Source organism: Rattus norvegicus, chromosome X, assembly GCF_021556685.1.
Source record: "Rattus norvegicus strain SHRSP/BbbUtx chromosome X, alternate assembly SHRSP_T2T, whole genome shotgun sequence".
NCBI lineage: Eukaryota > Metazoa > Chordata > Mammalia > Rodentia > Muridae > Rattus > Rattus norvegicus.
In genome coordinates, this window is record NC_141554.1 from 71,648,584 (window position 1) to 71,672,655 (window position 24,072).

The window sequence follows — 24,072 nt, forward strand, 5'->3', positions numbered from 1 at the left end:
TGGGAGTCACCTGCAGCAATTACATATTTATGTGTTGGAGACTTACAGAGATTGTGTAGAAAAAAGCATAGGGAAGAGGGTTAAGACCTCTGTGTTGTTCAAACCTATCAAAAGCAGAACAAGAAAGAAAACCAGAAGAGGAGGATGAGACGGAAGAAGGAGGAACAAGCCTGGTGTCCTGAGAGCCAAGCTTAGTGCGCTACAGAAGAGAGAGGAGTTGACTGTCACGTGTTGCTCATTAACTCGCAAGAACAGTGGGGTACTTGGTTTGGTCACGTGGACGTCATAGGTAACCTTAATAAAAAGTAGTCTGCGTGAAGTGGTAGGGAACTAAGGCTCACTTAGAATATCTGTAGTCTCTTCATTAACAATCCTTCCATTGGATGGTGGTGTTCGTTTGTTTTTCCATAGCTCTATATTTATCATTTAAGCACCATGAAGGCAGGGGCACACAGCATAATTTCATTTGGCCTCTAGAATATGACTTAGAACATAGCAGTTATTCAAGCCATGGTAGCTGTATTTGAATTACATTCCCAGAACACTTAGCAAGAGACTTTCTCATATATTTCAATGTGCTAGAATAGCTTAAGAATAACGTAGATTTACTGCTAGCCTTGTAAGGACCACGTAACTTCCATTTAAGATTCACCCCTGCCCTGTCAACTTTCAATAATCTAATTTCCTCTTAGAATATGAACTATAAGCCTTGCTTCTCCTGACTACTTACAAGCCAAAGAAGTAAGAAAGGTTCATCATTGTATGGAGCAACTAGCCACACTTCCATCTCTCCCCTTCAATATTTTTTTTGTATGTAATCATAATGCAGAAGCTAACCACTGACCTTCAACGTCATCCAGGGAAGGAGTGTAGAACACTGCCTTTTCTCTCAGCAAGCGCTTCGAGATTGTGATTGGTTTGTGTCTTCTTGCTGTCACTCGAGGTGGAGGCACTGGAGGTACTTGGCTATCTTCAGGTGGCCCTAAATAAATCTGTAGAGAAGAAAGATATCCAGGAGACAATTAGGCAAAGGACTCATGGATGCATTGCATTGGGGTATCTGGTCAACCATGTGAATAATAAAATGGATAAGGGGACTGAGGAAATTTTCTCACTCTAACTACCAGCAAGTATTCCAATGTCTCCTATCACGAAGAGTGCATCTTAGTGGCCCCTCAGTGTGGAAAAGTATGCAAAGAAAAGGCAGCAAAACATCCCTGGATTTTATACTCCCAGCAAGACTTGAGGTTATGTGTCCTCTCTCAATTAGAATATGAGGATAACAGCAACTACCCAATAGGATGTGATAATTAAGTGAATTTAGCTGCTTTATATGGGTAGAGGTGAGGGTAAAGGATATTAAACACACTCGTGGGCTGGAGAAATGGCTCAGCAGTTAAGAGTTCCGACTGCTCTTCCAGAGGTCCTGAGTTCAATTCCCAGCAGCCACATGGTGGCTCACAACCATCTGTAATGAGGTCTGGTGTGTCTGAAGACAGCTACAGTGTACTCGTATACATTAAATAAATAAATAAATAAATCTTTAAACACACTCGTGTGTACATATACATATATGCACTCAATATTTCTGAAAGGACACTTAAGGGATCTGGATCCATTGTTTGTCTGAATGCTGATTAAGGGAGAGAAGAACATTGGTTTTATCTCATATTATTCTGTTCTACAGAAATTTTCATACTATGGCATATTAATTATTTCAAAAATAGAAGTAAAATTAAATTGAAAACCACAAAGTGCCTTGGATGTTATTCAGAAGAGGGGCTGGAGCAGTACAAGTGTAGGTGTGATCGGAACTGTTAATAGGTGGAATGGTTATGTAAATGTGGGAAAATTAATAGGAACATTGTATGTAAATCATAGGTGAATACATATTACACAGTTGAAAGGAAGAGAAAATAAAACAGTAGTGGATGAATAGTAGTAGTAAGTGGTAGTAAGTCGATGAATGTTGAGCCGTATAATTTTAGGTCACATATTTGGTTCTCCTGTCAGTATTACTATTTGAAATAGTTAGGTAGCATTTTTGCAAACTTCTGCCCTAGAATTATAATAGCTACAATCATTCCTTATCATACCTTATACATACCATAACCTGTGTACTGACTGGTCATCGTATGATGAGAACACAGCTGGCTAGCTCGTTCTCTCTCTCTCTCTCTCTCTCTCTCTCTAACTATCCATATAGTTTGCTCACTCCACTTTCCAGAATTCCATTTAAAACACTCTCATGAAGGCCTTCCAACTCAATGAACCTAAACACGGACAACCCTCCCTCCACCCAACACTTCCTATTTCTTTCTTTCCTGACAATTTGCTCATTTTTTGTTGTATTGACTTTAGCATTTCTTATCACTTTTTTATGTATTTTTTTATTAACTTAAGTATTTCTTATTTACATTTCGAATGTTATTCCCTTTACCGGTTTCTGGGCAAACATCCCCCTAATCCCCCGCCTCCCCTTCTTTTTTTTTTTTTTTATTAACTTGAGTATTTCTTATTTACATTTCGAGTGTTATTCCCTTTCCCCATTTCCAGGCAAACATCCCCCTAATTCCTCCCCCTCCCCTTCCATATGGGTGTTCCCCTCCCCACCCTCCCCCCATTGCCGCCCTCCCCCCCAACAATCTAGTTCACTGGGGGTTCAGTCTTAGCAGGACCAAGGGCTTCCCCTTCCACTGGTGCTCTTACTAGGATATTCACTGCTACCTATGAGGTCAGAGTCCAGGGTCAGTCCATGTATAGTCTTTGGGTAGTGGCTTAGTCTCTGGAAGCTCAGGTTGCTTGGTATTGTTGTTCATAAGGGGTCTCGAGCCCCTTCGAGCTCTTCCAGTTCTTACTCTGATTCCTTCAATGGGGGTCCTATTCTCAGTTCAGTGGTTTGCTGCTGGCATTCGCCTCTGTATTTGCTGTATTCTGGCTGTGTCTCTCAGGAGAGATCTACATCCGGTTCCTGTCAGCCTGCCCTTCTTTGCTTCATCCATCTTGTCTAATTGGATGGCTGTATATGTATGGGCCACTTGTGGGGCAGGCTCTGAATGGGTGTTTCTTCTATGTCTGTTTTAATCTTTGCCTCTCTATTCCCTGCCAATGGTATTCTTGTTCCCCTTTTAAAGAAGGAGTGAAGCATTCACATTTTGATCATCCATCTTGAGTTTCATTTGTTCTAGGCATCTAGGGTAATTCAAGCATTTGGGCTAATAGCCACTTATCAATGAGTGCATACCATGTATGTCTTTCTGTGATTGGGTTAGCTCACTCAGGATGATATTTTCCAGTTCTAACCATTTGCCTACGAATTTCATAAAGTCATTGTTTTTGATAGCTGAGTAATATTCCATTGTGTAGATGTACCACATTTTCTCTATCCATTCCTCTGTTGAAGGGCATCTGGGTTCTTTCCAGCTTCTGGCTATTATGAATAAGGCTGCTATGAACATAGTGGAGCACGTGTCTTTGTTATATGTTGGGGCATCTTTTGGGTATATGCCCAAGAGAGGTATAGCTGGATCCTCAGGCAGTTCAATGTCCAATTTTCTGAGGAACCTCCAGACTGATTTCCAGAATGGTTTTACCAGTCTGCAATCCCACCAACAATGGAGGAGTGTTCCTCTTTCTCCGCATCCTCGCCAGCATTTGCTGTCACCTGAGTTTTTGATCTTAGTCATTCTCACTGGTGTGAGGTGAAATCTCAGGGTTGTTTTGATTTGCATTTCCCTTATGACTAAAGATGTTGAACATTTCTTTAGATGTTTCTCAGCTACTCGGCATTCCTCAGCTGTGAATTCTTTGTTTCGTTCTGAACCCCATTTTTAATAGGGTTATTTGTCTCCCGGCGGTCTAACTTCTTGAGTTCTCTGTATATTTAGGATATAAGGCCTCTATCTGTTGTAGGATTGGTAAAGATCTTTTTCCAATCTGTTGGTTGTCGTTTTGTCCTAACCACAGTGTCCTTTGCCTTACAGAATCTTTGCAGTTTTATGAGATCCCATTTGTCGATTCTTGATCTTACAGCATAAGCCATTGGTGTTTTGTTCAGGAAATTTTTTCCAGTGCCCATGTGTTCCAGATGCTGCCCTAGTTTTTCTTCTATTAGTTTGAGTGTGTCTGGTTTGATGTGGAGGTCCTTGATCCACTTGGACTTAAGCTTTGTACAGGGTGATAAGCATGGATCGATCTGCATTCTTCTACATGTTGCCCTCCAGTTGAACCAGCACCATTTGCTGAAAATGCTATCTTTTTCCATTGGATGGTTTTGGCTCCTTTGTCTAAAATCAAGTGCCCATAGGTGTGTGGGTTCATTTCTGGGTCTTCAATTCTGTTCCACTGGTCTATCTGTCTTTCTCTGTACCAATACCATGCAGTTTTTATCACTATTGCTCTGTAATACTGCTTGAGTTCAGGGATAGTGATTCCCCCTGAAGTCCTTTTATTGTTGAGGATAGCTTTAGCTATCCTGGGTTTTTTGTTATTCCAGATGAATTTGCAAATTGTTCTGTCTAACTCTTTGAAGAATTGGATTGATATTTTGATGGGGATTGCATTGAATCTGTAGATCACTTTTGGTAAAATGGCCATTTTTACTATATTAATCCTGCCAATCCATGAGCATGGGAGATCTTTCCATCTTCTGAGGTCTTCTTCAATTTCTTTCTTCAGAGTCTTGAAGTTCTTATTGAACAAATCTTTTACTTGCTTGGTTAAAGTCACACCGAGGTACTTTATATTATTTGGGTCTATTATGAAGGGTGTCATTTCCCTAATTTCTTTCTCGGCTTGTTTCTCTTTTGTGTAGAGGAAGGCTACTGATTTATTTGAGTTAATTTTATACCCAGTCACTTTGCTGAAGTTGTTTATCAGGTTTAGTAGTATTCTGGTGGAACTTTCGGCATCACTTAGATATACTATCATATCATCTGCAAATAGTGATATTTTGACTTCTTCTTTTCCGATCTGTATCCCCTTGACCTCCTTTTGTTGTCTGATTGCTCTGGCTAGAACTTCAAGAACTATATTGAATAAGTAGGGAGAGAGTGGGCAGCCTTGTCTAGTCCCTGATTTTAGTGGGATTGCTTCAAGTTTCTCTCCATTTAGTGTAATGTTAGCAACTGGTTTGCTGTATATGGCTTTTACTATGTTTAGGTATGGGCCTTGAATTACTGTTCTTTCCAGGACTTTTATCATGAAGGGGTGTTGGATTTTGTCAAATGCTTTATCAGCATCTAGTGAAATGACCATGTGGTTTTGTTCTTTCAGTTTGTTTATATAATGGATCACGTTGATGGTTTTCCGTATATTAAACCATCCCTGCATGCCTGGGATGAAGCCTATTTTATCATGGTGGATGATTGTTTTGATGTTTTCTTGGATTCGGTTTGCCAGAATTTTATTGAGTATTTTTGCGTCGATATTCATAAGGGAAATTGGTCTGAATTTCTCTTTCTTTGTTGGGTCTTTGTGTGGTTTAGGTATAAGAGTAATTGTGGCTTCATAGAAGGAATTCGGTAGTGATCCATCTGTTTCAATTTTGTGGAATAGTTTGGATAATATTGGTATGAGGTCTTCTATGAAGGTCTGATAGAATTCTGCACTACACCCGTCTGGACCTGGGCTGTTTTTGGTTGGGAGACCTTTAATGACTGCTTCTATTTCCTTAGGAGTTATGGGGTTGTTTAACTGGTTTATCTGTTTTTAAACATAGCATATATATTCACTTTATTTCATGTCTCTTAGATTATTATTACTGTTGCTGTTATTGTTTTAGTTGTTGTTGAGATTTAGCAAGTTCTCTTATGACATTTTCATATATACTTAAGCTTTTGTTGACTACTCCTCTTTTCCTCTCCCTCATCTCTCTGCACTGCACCCTCACTGATGTCTTATGTAACATTACTATACCCAGCATTCCCCTCCTAATGTTCAGACCACACATGTTCTATTACCCTCCCAGCTCCTCTCTCTTGAAACAACACTTTTGTCTCCTCTCATAGGCCCCTTCTCAGTTTCCTGGAATCTACAAATATTTACTCCCACACAAATTCACATCTTTAAAATTTGCTAGGATCTCTACATGAGGGAGAGTGCACAGTGTTTCTCTTTCTGAAATGGGTTGCCTCGATATCTTTTCTAATTCCATCTATTTCCCTGCAGACTTCATTTTTCTTTATGGTCGAACACAATCCATTGTGTATGTGTATTACATTTTCATTATCCATTCATCCATCGAAGGATATCTAGGCTAGTTCCATTTTCTTGCCATTGTTTACAGAACAGCAGTAAACATGGATGTGTAAGTATCTCTGTGGAATGGTATAGAGTCCTTTGGGTAAATGCTCAGGAATTGGATAGCTGATTCATATAGTAGTTCTATTGTTAGTTTTTGTCCTGGATAGTTTTGTGTCAACTTGACACAGCTATAGTCATCTGAGAGTAAGGAATCTCAGTTGAGAAAATGCATCCATAACATCTAGCAATAAGATATTCTCTCAATTAGTGGTTGATGGGGAGGGCCCAGCCCATTGTGGGTAATATAATCCCTGAGTTCTATAAGAAAACAACCTAAACTCCCTACATATTTGTGGCAAATGTGCAGCTTGTTGTTCTTATAGTTCCCATAAGAAGAATGGGTGCTATCTCAGTCTCTGTCCCCCGACATTGTATCCTCCCCCACACTTGGACTGTCTGGATGGGCTTCAGTGAGAGAAGATGTGCCTAGACCTACTGGAACTAAATTTCCTAGAGTGGGGTGGTACCCAAGGAGGCTCTTCACCTCTCAGGAGAATGGAGGGGAGTAAATAGGGGGGAGGGATTTGTAAGACTGGAACTTGGCAAAAAGGAGGGAGGGGAGCTGTGATTGGGATGTAAAATGAAAAAAAAAAATAAAGCTGAGTATACTATGTAGAGCAAGTCAGTAAACAGTACCCCTCCCATGGCCTCTGCATCAGTTCCTGTGTGTGGGTTCCCACCCTGTGTGACTTGCTGTCCTGGCTTCCATTGATATTGAACTGTGATATCGAAGTATAAGACCAATAAGCCCTTCCCTTCCCATTTTGCCTTTGGTCATGGTGTTTCATTAAACAATAGTAACACTAACACAGGTTCTTTCTTTTCTTAAAAGAGAGCTCCACACCAATTTCCATTATGACTGCACTAGATTCTAAGCTTTATAAAAGCAAATCTACTGTGTTCACCTCTGTCTCAGACACCCATGAGAGTGCCTTGATCTGGTGGTTCAAAAAATCAAGTACATTATCAATAAGACACACAAGGCCAAATGCCCCCCATCTCCAAAAACCACCATTTCAACTATGTCATTCTAAGATATAGCTATAATAGGCCTTCTTTTCTTTCAGTCTCACACAAGAAGGAAAAAAGAAAAGAAAAGAAGAGAAAACTACATAGAAGAAACATATGCACTGATTGTTTCTGAGACATTGAGAATATACCAATGACAACTAGTAGTTTCTGAGGGGTGATGAAACAAACAAGGCCAGCCTTGTGATCACTTTCACACTTGTAAATGGTAGACCATAGCGCCACCACAGACAAGCCTGCATGGAAAACAGCAGCGCCCTTTCTTAGAGGTGGAAAAGAGGTGGGAAAGAGGAAGTAAGAGCCTATGGAGAATACCAGAGAGGGAAAGTTTTCCTAGCTACCAAAATATTCAAAATACTTCAGACTGAATGCAACCCAAGAGAATTAAGTTTTTTGAAAGAAATAAGCTTCTTTGAAGATTTATAGGAAAATACAAAAATCCTAACATATAAACTTATGATAATCAAGACAATGTGCCATTGGTACTGGTATTAGGAAGGACAGATAGGCTACATTAATGGAACATACTAGAACATCTAAATGCAGACTAATAAGTACATAGATGATTAGATTTTTTTTTCTTTTTTCCGGAGCTGGGGACCGAACCCAGGGCCTTGCGCTTGCTAGGCAAGCGCTCTACCACTGAGCTAAATCCCCAACCCCTAGATATTTTTTGAAAGTCAATTCAATACAGTTATTTATTTCCTCCTAGAATGTAAATAAAGAAAATATCCAATAAAAGAAAAAAACTTTAAAAATAAAAACAAAATCTATTATCTTCATAAGATAGGATTTTAGGTCAACATCCTGGCTTTCAGAGGTGTTGGTGTATCCAGGGCTTTCTGTGGTGGAATAACTTGGCTCTGATGATGCACACATATATTGGTTTCTGTTGTGTATGGTCTTGCACTTGCATCTCACCATCTGGTTATCTCTGGTGTTAGCGGGTCTCAGTGTCTCTCCTTGGTGCCTGCCTTTGTGTCCCTAGGTTGTCTCCTGGGAGGCCTGTGACCCTGGCTGCAGCAGACCTCCTGGGAGGCCTTCAGACTACGGGGTCTCCAGAGGAGCATGCGCACTGCTGACCTGTTGCCCTGGCTGCAGTAGATCTCTTAGGCGGCCCTCTTATGGAATGATCTGAATTATTGTCCGAGTAATTATGATGAATACAAAACCCACAGCAAAAGAACAATATCAGACAGCTCCATGTTTCTACTTATTAAAAAAATATAAAAATTAACCTGTGTTGTCAGAAAGTGATCAGGAGTTTCCCAAGGTAGGAAATAGAGGGAAGAATCTTCAAGGAAACCAGAAGTATATGGAAGGACACAAATATGCCCATTCACTTGAAGATGGGGATGAGTTTAGAGACGTGCAGATATGTCAAGACTTACTAAGTTGTATACATATTAAGTATGCTTTATCTTACAGAATTGTAATTCTATATTCCAATAAAGGTGTATAAAATGTAGTATACAATCTACATGATCCACCGATAGCTTTAAGTGCTTTTTTGTTTCATAAACATTTGCTTAGTAAGACTATTTCTGTATTGAGATCTTAAAATATGTTGCCACTATTTTTCTAACTACTGTTTTTCTTCTTTTAACTTTTAGAAAACATATTTCTGTCAAGGTTATTTTGTGTCATATGAGAGAGAGAATTCTAAGATGAGCAAATCAATATAACAGGCAAATTCGCGTATTATATCTCTAGTATAAACCTTAGAACTAATCCAATTATGCTTTCCTGAGCAAAATACAAATGGTAGCTATTATAAAAAATAAATAAGCTAGAAGAAAAGATACCATTAATACATATTAAAGTAAATTATGAGAAAATACAATGAACATAATAGTTAAGGGGTAAATATCAAATGATAAGAAATAAGCAAGTTGCTAAAACAGAAAAATAGACAAAGGCATTTAAAAAGACATAATTAAAAGAAGAAAACACATAGCACAGAAACATGAAATTGTAACAACTTCACAGCTAATCAAAAAATGCATATTAATACATCATGCTTCTCAATTAGCCTAATATATTTCACAGAACTAGAAACTAGCTGGACAAAAGCTATCTTTATAAGCTTTGTTGATAGCATGATTTGTTTTAGCTGTATTTGTATTCACTGAAGCAATGACTATAAGAGTTCTTTTTATTATCAACAATTCTAGGACTCACATTGAGCAAAAGTACTGACATAATTATATGCTGATAACTTCTCTGCAGCATTTTGCTTAAACAAAATTTTAAAAATTGTATAACATAAAGATATCTATGTGAATTATGATTCATCTAGAGATGAGTATTATGTAACTATTAAAAAGTGATGTAGAGGCCACAGCTCCCTGCCCACAAACACCGTGGGAGAGAGAACTCATCACCCAGAAGTGTGGGCAATACAAAGAGTGCAGGGCAGAAGAGACCACCACTCCTGCCCACCTTTGTCCACATCCCTGGCCCAAGAGGAAACTGTATAGGGCCTGTAGAAACAGGAACATAGGGGCACTCAAGCTACAGGTGCCCTGCGGTCCAGACTGTGCCCCAATCGGAAGGAACCTGGTCAAACAGTTCCCTGCACACAAATCCCGTGGGAGGGAGAGGTAGACCTTCAGAGGGGCAGACACACGTGGGAAATCAGAGGAGACTACTCTCTGCCCACATTTCTGACTCTAGAGGAAAATGCCTAGTGCCATCTGGACCCCATGTGAACAGGGACCCCGGCAAGGAGGGGCAGGCCCTTCTGGTTGCTGTCCTCATGGAGAGCTGAAATCCAGAACCGAGGAGCAACTTCAGGCCCAAGACCAGAGGTAGGACCAACTTTTCTGCTCCAAGTGACCTGCAAGGTGGACTCAGGACACATGTCCACAGGAACAGCTGAAGACCAGTAGACAGGAAAGACTACACTCCTGAAAGCAGAACACTCTGATCCCATAACTGGCTGAAAGAAAACAGGAAAACAGGTCTACAGCAGTCCTGACACACAGACCTATAGGACAGTCTAGCCACTGTCAAAAATAGCAGAACAAGGTAACAACAGAGACAACCTGATGGCGAGAGGCAAGCGTAGGAACCCAAGCAACAGAAAAAAAGACTACATCGCATCATCAGAGCCCAATTCTCCCACCAAAGCAAACACTGAATATCCAAACACACCAGAAAAGCAAGATCTAGATTTCAAATCACATTTGATCATGATGATGGAGGACTTTAAGAAAGACATAAAGAACTACTTTAGAGAAATGCAGGAAAACACAAGTAAACAATTAGAATGCCTTAGCGAGGAAACACAAAAATCCTTGAAAGAATTACAGGAAAACACAATCAAACAGGTGAAGGAATTGAAAATGGAAATAGAAACAATAAAGAAAGCACAAAGGGAGACAACCCTGGATGTAGAAAACCAAAGGAAGAGACAAGGAGCTGTAGATACAAGCATCAACAACAGAACACAAGAGATAAAAGAGAGAATCTCAGGAGCAGAAGATTCCATAGAAATCATCGACACAACTGTCAAAGATAATGTAAAACAGAAAAAGCTACTGGCTCAAAACATACAGGAAGAACAGGGCACAATGAGAAGATTAAACCTAAGGATAATGGGAATAGAAGAGAGTGAAGACTCCCAGCTCAAAGGACCAGTAAATATCTTCAACAAAATCATAGAAGAAAACTTCCCTAACCTAAAGAAAGAGTTGCCCATAAATATACAAGAAGCCTACAGAAATCCAAATAGATTGGACCAAAAAAGAAACTCCTCCCATCACATAATAGTCAAAACACCAAATGCACAAAATAAAGAAAGAATATAAAAAGCAGTAAGGGAAAAAGGTCAAGTAACATATAATGACAGACCTATCAGAATTACACAAGACTTCTCACCAAAGGCTATGAGAGCCAGAAGATCCTGGACAGATGTCATACAGAACCTAAGAGAATACAAATGCAAGCCCAAGTTACTGTATCCAGCAAAACGCTCAATTAACATAGGAGAAACCAAGATATTCCATGACAAAATGAAATTTACACAATATCTTTCTACAAATCCAGTCCTACGAATGGTAAAGCCCAACACAAGGACACAAGCTGCACCCTGCAAAAAGGAAGATACTAATCGTTTTGCAATAAAACAAAGAGGAGACAAGAACACAAACATAATCTCACCTCCAAATACAAAGATAACAGGAAACAACAATCACTATTCCTTAATATCTCTCAACACCAATGGACTCAATTCCCCAATAAAAAGACACAGATTAAGAAACTGTATACTTGACCCGGTGAGAGAGAGACCCAACCGCCTGGTCAGGTGGGCACTCCTGAGGCTGCAGAGCGGAAGAGACCACCAACACTGCTCACCCCTGCCCACATCCCTGGCCCAAGAGGAAACTGTATAAGGCCTCTGGGCTCCCGTGGGGGAGGGCCCAGGAGCGGCAGGACCCCTGCCTGAGACACCTCCGGAACCTGAAAGAAACAGACCGGACAAACAGTTCTCTGCACCCAAATCCCGTGGGAGGGAGAGCTAAACCTTCAGAGAGGCAGACAAGCCTGGGAAACCAGAAGAGACTGCTCTCTGCACACACATCTCGGACGCCAGAGGAAAAAGCCAAAGACCATCTGGAACCCTGGTGCACTGAAGCTCCCGGAAGGGGCAGCACAGGTCTTCCTGGTTGCTGCCGCTGCAGAGTGCCCCTGGGCAGCACCCCACGAGCAAACCTGAGCCTCGGGACCACAGGTAAGACCAAATTTTCTGCTGCAAGAAAGCTGCCTGGTAAACTCAAGACACAGGCCCACAGGAACAGCTGAAGACCTGTAGAGAGGAAAAACTACACGCCCGAAAGCAGAACACTCTGTCCCCATAACTGACTGAAAGAGAGGAAAACAGGTCTACAGCACTCCTGACACACAGGCTTATAGGACAGTCTAGCCACTGTCAGAAATAGCAGAACGAAGTAACACTAGAGATAATCTGATGGCGAGAGGCAAGCGCAGGAACCCAAGCAACAGAAACCAAGACTACATGCCATCATCGGAGCCCAATTCTCCCACCAAAACAAACATGGAATATCCAAACACACCAGAAAAGCAAGATCTAGTTTCAAAATCATATTTGATCATGATGCTGGAGGACTTCAAGAAAGACTTGAACACACTTAGGGAAGCACAGGAAAACATTAATAAACAAGTAAAAGCCTACAGAGAGGAATCGCAAAAATCCCTGAAAGAATTCCAGGAAAACACAATCAAACAGTTGAAGGAATTAAAAATGGAAATAGAAGCAATCAAGAAAGAACACATGGAAACAACCCTGGATATAGAAAACCAAAAGAAGAGACAAGGAGCTGTAGATACAAGCTTCACCAACAGAATACAAGAGATGGAAGAGAGAATCTCAGGAGCAGAAGATTCCATAGAAATCATTGACTCAACTGTCAAAGATAATGTAAAGCGGAAAAAGCTACTGGTCCAAAACATACAGGAAATCCAGGACTCAATGAGAAGATCAAACCTAAGGATAATAGGTATAGAAGAGAGTGAAGACTCCCAGCTCAAAGGACCAGTAAATATCTTCAACAAAATCATAGAAGAAAACTTCCCTAACCTAAAAAAAGAGATACCCATAGACATACAAGAAGCCTACAGAACTCCAAATAGATTGGACCAGAAAAGAAACACCTCCCGTCACATAATTGTCAAAACACCAAACGCACAAAATAAAGAAAGAATATTAAAAGCAGTAAGGGAAAAAGGTCAAGTAACATATAAAGGGAGACCTATCAGAATCACACCAGACTTCTCGCCAGAAACTATGAAGGCCAGAAGATCCTGGACGGATGTTATACAGACGCTAAGAGAACACAAATGCCAGCCCAGGTTACTGTATCCAGCAAAACTCTCAATTAACATACATGGAGAAACCAAGATATTCCATGACAAAACCAAATTTACACAATATCTTTCTACAAATCCAGCACTACAAAGGATAATAAATGGTAAAGCCCAACATAAGGAGGCAAGCTATACCCTAGAAGAAGCAAGAAACTCATCGTCTTGGCAACAAAACAAAGAGAATGAAAGCACACAAACATAACCTCACATCCAAATATGAATATAACGGGAAGCAATAATCACTATTCCTTAATATCTCTCAATATCAATGGCCTCAACTCCCCAATAAAAAGACATAGATTAACAAACTGGATACGCAACGAGGACCCTGCATTCTGCTGCCTACAGGAAACACACCTCAGAGACAAAGACAGACACTACCTCAGAGTGAAAGGCTGGAAAACAACTTTCCAAGCAAATGGTCAGAAGAAGCAAGCTGGAGTAGCCATTCTAATATCAAATAAAATCAATTTCCAACTAAAAGTCATCAAAAAAGATAAGGAAGGACACTTCATATTCATCAAAGGAAAAATCAACCAAGATGAACTCTTAATCCTAAATATCTATGCCCCAAATACAAGGGCACCTACATACGTAAAAGAAACCTTACTAAAGCTCAAAACACACATTGCACCTCACACAATAATAGTGGGAGATTTCAACACCCCACTCTCATCAATGGACAGATCATGGAAACAGAAATTAAACAGTGATGTAGACAGACTAAGAGAAGTCATGAGCCAAATGGACTTAACGGATATTTATAGAACATTCTATCCTAAAGCAAAAGGATATACCTTCTTCTCAGCTCCTCATGCTACTTTCTCCAAAATTGACCATATAATTGGTCAAAAAACGGGCCTCAACAGGTACAGAAAGATAGAAATAATCCCATGCGTGCTATCGGACCACCACGGCCTAAAACTGGTCTTCAATAACAATAAGGGAAGAATGCCCACATATACGTGGAAATTGAACAATGCTCTACTCAATGATAATCTGGTCAAGGAAGACATAAAGAAAGAAATTAAAAACTTTTTAGAATTTAATGAAAATGAAGATACAACATACTCAAACTTATGGGACACAATGAAAGCTGTGCTAAGAGGAAAACTCATAGCGCTGAGTGCCTGCAGAAAGAAACAGGAAAGAGCATATGTCAGCAGCTTGACAGGACACCTAAAAGCTCTAGAACAAAGAGAAGCAAATACACCCAGGAGGAGTAGAAGGCAGGAAATAATCAAACTCAGAGCTGAAATCAACCAAGTAGAAACAAAAAGGACCATAGAAAGAATCAACAGAACCAAAAGTTGGTTCTTTGAGAAAATCAACAAGATAGATAAACCCTTAGCCAGACTAATGAGAGGACAGAGAGAATGTGTCCAAATTAACAAAATCAGAAATGAAAAGGGAGACATAACTACAGATTCGGAGGAAATTCAAAAAATCATCAGATCTTACTATAAAAACCTATATTCAACAAAATTTGAAAATCTTCAGGAAATGGACAATTTCCTAGACAGATACCAGGTATCGAAGTTAAATCAGGAACAGATAAACCAGTTAAACAACCCCATAACTCCTAAGGAAATAGAAGCAGTCATTAAAGGTCTCCCAACCAAAAAGAGCCCAGGTCCAGACGGGTTTAGTGCAGAATTCTATCAAACCTTCATAGAAGACCTCATACCAATATTATCCAAACTATTCCACAAAATTGAAACAGATGGAGCCCTACCGAATTCCTTCTACGAAGCCACAATTACTCTTATACCTAAACCACACAAAGACACAACAAAGAAAGAGAACTTCAGACCAATTTCCCTTATGAATATCGACGCAAAAATACTCAATAAAATTCTGGCAAACCGAATTCAAGACCACATCAAAACAATCATCCACCATGATCAAGTAGGCTTCATCCCAGGCATGCAGGGATGGTTTAATATACGGAAAACCATCAACGTGATCCATTATATAAACAAACTGAAAGAACAGAACCACATGATCATTTCATTAGATGCTGAGAAAGCATTTGACAAAATTCAACACCACTTCATGATAAAAGTCCTGGAAAGAATAGGAATTCAAGGCCCATACCTAAACATAGTAAAAGCCATATACAGCAAACCAGTTCCTAACATTAAACTAAATGGAGAGAAACTTGAAGCAATCCCACTAAAATCAGGGACTAGACAAGGCTGCCCAATCTCTCCCTACTTATTCAATATAGTTCTTGAAGTTCTAGCCAGAGCAATCAGACAACAAAAGGAGATCAAAGGGATACATATCGGAAAAGAAGAGGTCAAAATATCACTATTTGCAGATGACATGATAGTATATTTAAGTGATCCCAAAAGTTCCACCAGAGAACTACTAAAGCTGATAAACAACATCAGCAAAGTGGCTGGGTATAAAATTAACTCAAATAAATCAGTTGCCTTCCTCTATACAAAAGAGAAACAAGCCGAGAAAGAAATTAGGGAAACGACACCCTTCATAATAGACCCAAATAATATAAAGTACCTCGGTGTGACTTTAACCAAGCAAGTAAAAGATCTGTACAATAAGAACTTCAAGACATTGAGGAAAGAAATTGAAGAAGACCTCAGAAGATGGAAAGATCTCCCATGCTCATGGATTGGCAGGATTAATATAGTAAAAATGACCATTTTACCAAAAGCAATCTACAGATTCAATGCAATCCCCATCAAAATACCAATCCAATTCTTCAAAGAGTTAGACAGAACAATTTGCAAATTCATCTGGAATAACAAAAAACCCAGGATAGCTAAAGCTATCCTCAACAATAAAAGGACTTCAGGGGGAATCACTATCCCTGAACTCAAGCAGTATTACAGAGCAATTGTGATAAAAACTGCATGGTATTGGTACGGAGACAGACAGATAGACCAATGGAATAGAATTGAAGACCCAGAAATGAACCCACACACCTATGGTCACTTGATTTTTGACAAAGGAGCCAAAACCATCCAATGGAAAAAAGATAGCATTTTCAGCAAATGGTGCTGGTTCAACTGGAGGGCAACATGTACAAGAATGAAGATCGATCCATGCTTATCACCCTGTACAAAGCTTAAGTCCAAGTGGATCAAGGACCTCCACATCAAACCAGACACACTCAAACTAATAGAAGAAAAACTAGGGAAGCATCTGGAACACATGGGCACTGGAAAAAATTTCCTGAACAAAACACCAATGGCTTACGCTCTAAGATCAAGAATCGACAAATGGGATCTCATAAAACTGCAAAGCTTCTGTAAGGCAAAGGACACTGTGGTTAGGAAAAAATGGCAACCAACAGATTGGGAAAAGATCTTTACCAATCCTACAACAGATAGAGGCCTTATATCCAAAATATACAAAGAACTCAAGAAGTGAGACCGCAGGGAAACAAATAACCCTATTAAAAAATGGGGTTCAGAGCTAAACAAAGAATTCACAGCTGAGGAATGCCGAATGGCTGAGAAACACCTAAAGAAATGTTCAACATCTTTAGTCATAAGGGAAATGCAAATCAAAACAACCCTGAGATTTCACCTCACACCAGTGAGAATGGCTAAGATCAAAAACTCAGGTGACAGCAGATGCTGGCGAGGATGTGGAGAAAGAGGAACACTCCTCCATTGTTGGTGGGATTGCAGACTGGTAAAACCATTCTGGAAATCAGTCTGGAGGTTCCTCAGAAAATTGGACATTGAACTGCCTGAGGATCCAGCTATACCTCTCTTGGGCATATACCCAAAAGATGCCTCAACATATAAAAGAGACACGTGCTCCACTATGTTCATCGCAGCCTTATTTATAATAGCCAGAAAATGGAAAGAACCCAGATACCCTTCAACAGAGGAATGGATACAGAAAATGTGGTACATCTACACAATGGAATATTACTCAGTTATCAAAAACAACGAGTTTATGAAATTCGTAGGCAAATGGTTGGAACTGGAAAATATCATCCTGAGTGAGCTAACCCAATCACAGAAAGACATACATGGTATGCACTCATTGATAAGTGGCTATTAGCCCAAATGCTTGAATTACCCTAGATCCCTAGAACAAACAAAACTCAAGACGGATGATCAAAATGTGAATGTTTCACTCCTTCTTTAAATGAGGAAAAAGAATACCCTTGGCAGGGAAGGGAGAGGCAAAGATTAAAACAGAGACTGAAGGAACACCCATTCAGAGCCTGCCCTACATGTGGCCCATACATATACAGCCACCCAATTAGACAAGATGGATGAAGCAAAGAAGTGCAGACCGACAGGAGCCGGATGTAGATCGCTCCTGAGAGACACAGCCAGAATACAGCAAATACAGAGGCGAATGCCAGCAGCAAACCACTGAACTGAGAATAGGTTCCCTATTGAAGGAATCAGAGAAAGAACTGGAAGATCTTGAAGGGGCTCGAGACCCCAAAAGTACAACAATGCCAAGCAACCAGAGCTTCCAGGGACTAAGCCACTACCTAAAGACTATACATGGACTGACCCTGGACTCTGACCCCATAGGTAGCAATGAATATCCTAGTAAGAGCACCAGTGGAAGGGGAAGCCCTGGGTCCTGCTAAGACTGAACCCCCAGTGAACTAGTCTATGGGGGGAGGGCAGCAATGGGGGGAGGGTTGGGAGGGGAACACCCATAAGGAAGGGGAGGGGGGAGGGGGATGTTTGCCCGGAAACCGGGAAAGGGAATATCACTCGAAATGTATATAAGAAATACTCAAGTTAATAAAAAAAAAGTTAAAAAAAAAAGAAAGAAACTGTATACTTAAAGAGGACCCAGCATTTTGCTGCCTACAGGAAACACACCTCAGACTCAAAGACAGACACTACCTCAGAATAAAAGGCTGGAAAACAGCTTTCCAAGCAAATGGTCTGAAGAAGCAAGCTGGCAGAGCCATTCTAATATCGAATAAAATCAATTTTCAACCAAAAGTCATCAAAAAAGATAAGGAAGGACACTTCATATTCATCAACGGAAAAATCCACCAAGATGAACTCTCAATCCTAAATATCTATGCTCCAAATACAAGAGCACTTACATACATAAAAGAAACCTTACTAAAGCTCAAAGCACACATTGCACCTCTCGCAATAATAGTAGGAGATTTCAACACCCCATTCTCATCAATGGACAGATCATGGAAACTGAAATTAAACAGAGACATAGACAGAATAACAGAAGTCATGAATCAAATGAACTTAACAGATATTTATAGAACATTCTATCCTAAAACAAAAGGATATACCTTCTTCTCAGCACCCCATGGTACTTTCTCCAAAACTGACCATATAATTGGTCATAAAACAGGCCTCAATAGATACAGAAAGATAGAAATAATCTGATGCATCCAACAAGAACACCACGGGCTAAAGCTGGTCTTCAATAACAATAAGGAAACAATGCCCACATATACATGGAAGTTGAACAATGCTCTATTTAATGATAACCTACTCAAGGAAGAATTAAAGAAAGAAATTAAAGATTTCTTAGAATTTAATGAAAATGAAGGTACCACATACCCAAACTTATGAGAGAAAATGAAAGCTGTGCTAAGAGGAAAACTCATAGCGCTGAGTGCCTGCAGAAAGAAACAGGAAAGAGCATATGTCAGCAGCTTGACAGCACACCTAAAAGCTCTAGAACAAAAAGAAGTAAACACACCCAGGAGGAGTAGAAAGCAGGAAATAATCAAACTCAGAGCTGAAATCAGCCAAGTACAGACAAAAAGGACTATACAAAGAATCAACAGAACCAAAAGCTGGTTCTTTCAGAAAATCAACAAGATAGATAAACCCTTAGTCAGACTAACCAGAGGACACAGAGAGTGTGTCCAAATTAACAAAATCAGAAATGAAAAGCTCCATAACAGAATCAGAGGAAACTCAAAAAACTCATCAGAGCCTACTACAAAAGCCTATATTCAACAAAACTTGAAAATCTGGAGGAAATGGACACTTTGCTAGACAGATACCAGGTATCGAAGTTAAATCAGGAACAGATAACCATTTAAAAATCACCATAACTCCTAAAGAAATAGAAGCAGTCATTAAAAGTCTCCCAACCAAAAAGAGCCCAGGTCCAGATGGGTTCAGTGCAGAATTCTATCAGACCTTCATAGAAGACCTCATACCAATACTATCCAAACTATTCCACAAAATTGAAACAGATGGCGCACTACCAAATTCCTTCTATGAAGCCACAATTACTCTTATACCTAAACCACACAAAGACCCAACAAAGAAAGAGAACTTCAGACCAATTTCCCTTATGAATATCGACGCAAAAATACTCAATAAAATTCTGGCAAACTGAATCCAAGAGCACATCAAAACAATCATCCACCATGATCAAGTAGGCTTCATCCCAGGTATGCAGGGATAGTTTAATATAAGGAAAATCATCAACATAATCCACTTTATAAACAAACTGAAAGATAAAAACCACATGATCATTTCACTAGATGCTGATAAAGCATTTGACAAAATTCAACACCCCTTCATGATAAAAGTCCTGGAAAGAACAGTAATTCAAGGCCCATACCTAAACATAGTAAAAGCCATATACAGCAAACCAGTAGCTAATATTAAACTAAATGGAGAGAAATTTGAAGCAATCCCACTAAAATCAGGGACTAGACAAGGCTGCCAACTCTCTCCCTACTTATTCAATATAGTTCTCAAAGGCCTAGCCAGAGCAATCAGACAACAAAAAGAGATCAAAGGGATACAGATTGGAAAGGAGGAAGTCAAAATATCACTTTTTGCAGAAGATATGATAATATATTTAAGTGACCCCAATATTTCCACCAGAGAACTACTATACCTGATAAGCACCTTCAGCAAAGTGGCTGGGTATAAAATTAACTCAAATAAATTAGTACCCTTCCTCTACAGAAAAGAGTAACAAGCAGAGAAAGAAATTAGGGAAATGACACCCTTCATTATAGTCCCAAATAATATAAAATACCTCAGTGTGACTTTAACCAAGGAAGTGAAAGATCTGTATGATAAGAACTTCAAGCCTCTGAAGAAAGAAATGAAGAAGATCTCAGAAGATGGAAAGATCTCCCATTCTCATGGATTGACAGGATTAATATAGTAAAAATGGCCATTTTACCAAAAGCGATCTACAGGTTCAATGTAATCCCCATTAAAATTCCAATCCAATTCTTCATAGAGTTAGACAGAACAATTTGCAAATTCATCTGGAATAAGAAAAAACCCAGGATAGCTAAAACTATCCTCAACAATAAAAGGACTTCTGGGGAATCACTATCCCTGAACTCAAGCAGTATTACAGAGCAATAGTGATAAAAACTGCATGGTATTGGTACAGAGACAGACAGATAGACCAGTGGAACAGAATTGAAGACCCAGAAATGAACCCACACACCTATGGGCACTTGATTTTTGACAAAGGAGCCAAAACCATCCAATGGAAAAAAGATAGCATTTTCAGCAAATGGTGCTGGTTCAACTGGAGGTCAGCATGTAGAAGAATGCAGATCGATCCATTATTATCACCCTGTACAAAGCTTAAGTCCAAGAGGATCAAGGACCTCCACATCAAACCAGATACACTCAAACTAATAGAAGAAAAAGTGGGAAAGAATCTTGAACACATGGGCACTGGAGGAAATTTCCTGAACAAAACACTAATGGCTTATGCTGTAAGATCAAGAATCAACAAATGGGATCTCATGAAACTACAAAGCTTCTGTAAGGCAAAGGACACTGTCCTTAGGACAAAAAGGCAACCAACAGATTTGGAAAAGATCTTTACCAATCCTACAACTGATAGAGGGCTTATATCCAAAATATACAAGAACTCAAGAAGTTAGACTGCAGGGAGACAAATAACCCTATTAAAATGGGTTTCAGACTTGGGAGGGAAGAGGGAGGCAAAGTTTAAAACAGAGGCTGAAGGAACACCCATTCAGTGCCTGCCCCACATGTGGCCCATACATATTGAGCCATCAAACTAGATAAGATGGATGAAGCAAAGAAGTGCAGGCTGACAGGAACCAGATGTAGATCTCTCCTGAGAGACAAAGCCAGAATACAGCAAATGCATAGGTGAAGCAGCAAACCACTGAACTGAGAACTGGACCCCCGTTGAAGGAATCAGAGAAAGGACTGAAAGAACTTGAAGGGGCTCGAGACCCCATATGAACAACAATGCCAAGCAACCAGAGCTTCCAGGGACTAAGCCACTACCCAAAGACTATACATGGACTGACCCTGGACTCTAACCTCATAGGTAGCAATGAATATCCTAGTAAGAGCACCAGTGGAAGGGGAAGCCCTTGGTCCTGCCAAGGCTGGACCCCCAGTGAATAGGTTTCTTGTGGGGAGAGTGGTAATGGGTGGAGGATGGGGAGGGGAACACCCATATAGAATGGGAGGGGGAGAGGTTAGGGGGATTTTGTCATGGAAACCAGGAAATGTAAGTAAAAATTCTGAATTTAATAAAAATGGGAAAAAAAAGAAAAAAAAGTGATGTAAATTCATAGGAAATACCATGAAAAGATTTAGTAAATATTTTATAGTAGCTAACAAGGCAGCATAATTTAAATATATTTTTGTACGTATATGTATTTATATTTACTTGCTTTTTAGTGCCATTTAACAAAGAAAATAAATTTTAGGAATGTAACAAGCCTGAGTTCACATCTTAGTTGTATCGTCTGTTACCCAGTCACCTTATGTTTTGGGTTGTGAGCCTAGCCTTTCATGGCTGAGCCATCTCTTCAGCCCCCTAGACATCTTAGGTAAAGCTTCTTAACTTCTCTGGGCCTCAATATGCCAATCTGCCCAACGATATTACACCTATCTTCAAATACAATTATAATGGTTAATGATGAACTGATAAATATAAGTACTTGTATAACATTAATCTCCCCCCTCCCACTCTCTCAAGAGCCTATCTATTTTAAGATGAGAACTTCTCAACTGAGGAAAATTTTGTCTCACAGTGCATCTTTAATGTTACAAATGAAATATTTTGTTGTCACAATTATAGAAAGGGGATTGGTATGTAGTCGATAAAGGCCAGGAATACTGTTAAATATCTCCTTCATGTAATACACAGGACAATCTCCACCACTAAGAACTATTGGCTCAAACTGCTAAAATAAAGTCAAGTTTTAAAATTTATGCTCTATTAAAAGAATAATGGCAGATAATTATTAAAAGTGGATAGGATCCAAGAAAACATTTACCCTGGACTATGTTTCTGAATATACATTGAAAAGTTTCAATACAGTGAAGAAACAATACATACTGTGTTGGTGGGGTTTTTTTTATCATCTATCCATCTATCCAATCACCCACCTGTCCACCCATCCATCAAATACTTCACACATCACGAAATAAGCACAATTCCTGAAGACGTCGTCATCACTGGTACCCTCTTGCTCAGTTAGTTGTAATTATTGCTGAGTATTCATAACACACATGAACATTTTTCCTTCATGTTTGTCTGTGCACTATATGTATGGCATGCCTGAAGATCACACCAGGGCACGGAAACCCCAGGACTGGAGTTACAGATGGTTTTGAGCTTCCATGTAAGCGGTAGAAATTCAACCTGGATCCTCTGGAAGAACAGCAGTTTCTCTTCACTGCTGAGCCATCTCTTTATTATTTACAATAGCCACCACTATCTTATTTGCCAAATCCAAAGGCTAATGTTTTCACCCTCACTTTGACTTTCATCAGTATTGCAACAATTACTTAATCCTTTCCTAGCAATACCTTTCCCATTCCTTTCAATGTTCTGTTTGACTCTGAGCCTTGTCGCATGTCTTTCCCTAATTCCCAATAAATCTCGATATCGTCCAGGACTGTCCTTTTGCTGCTCTTGCACTCTCATGAATGTAGACTCCCCATGGCAGTTCCATCCATTCTCACTTCATACACTCCCAGACTCATCTAGTGTGTTTTTATTGTTGTTGTTGTTTTATACCAATGCATCTGATTTAGTACTCAGTAATGACATGGGCAACCCAGAAGCATCTCAAATATGTCTACAATCATTGCCATGCTTAAATCTTCTATTTTGTTACCTAAAGAAATGGTAATGCCCAAGCCAGAAATTTCTGTATTATCCTAACATGCTCCCTCTGTCTCACATTTCACATCCATTTAGTCAGTAAGTTTTCCCTATTATACCTCCTTATATCTCTCTGATCTCTTTCTTATGCTTATTGCCCCTGCCTTAGCTCAGCGTACCATGCCTGTTACTGACGACTAAACAGCCTCCTACTTGGTCCTTCAGCTTACAGTCACTCCATTCTTAAAGCCATTTACTCTGCTATATGCTGTATGTAGGGTGATCTTTCTTAACTGAAATTTAACTGTACTATGCCTCAGTTTAAAATGTCTCCGTGATCCCTCACTGTTTTGAGGACAAAGTTCCAATAAAAACCCTTAAATAGCAGGGGTTACTCTAAAACCCACCTACCCCACTGCTCATAGTTTCCATTTTCCTGTATTGATCCATTTTCTTCAAACGACCACTGTGCTGAGCTATGATAGCTGTGTATGCTTTTCGCTATTCAGTTCATTGGCTTCACCTTTTTTTTTTTATTATTAACTTGAGTATTTCTTATATACATTTCGAGTGTTATTCCCTTTCCCGGTTTCCGGGCAAACATCCCCCTAATCCCTCCCCCTCCCCTTCTTTATGGGTGTTCCCCTCCCCATCCTCCCCCCATTGCCGCCCTCCCCCCAACAATCACGTTCACTGGGGGTTCAGTCTTAGCAGGACCCAAGGCTTCCCCTACCACTGGTGCTCTTACTAGGATATTTATTGCTACCTATG

General features: G+C 39.8%; 1 protein-coding gene across 4 annotated transcripts in view; it reads right to left on the reverse strand.

The window, feature by feature from the left end:
* Positions 1-24,072, reverse strand: part of Ophn1 (oligophrenin 1) — a 396,257-nt gene that overhangs the window by 39,130 nt on the left and 333,055 nt on the right. For all 4 annotated transcript variants that reach the window (XM_087599762.1, NM_001107848.2, NM_001434037.1 and 1 more), the window contains 1 exon segment: positions 845-992. In XM_087599762.1, the coding sequence (XP_087455888.1) occupies positions 845-992 (148 nt within the window).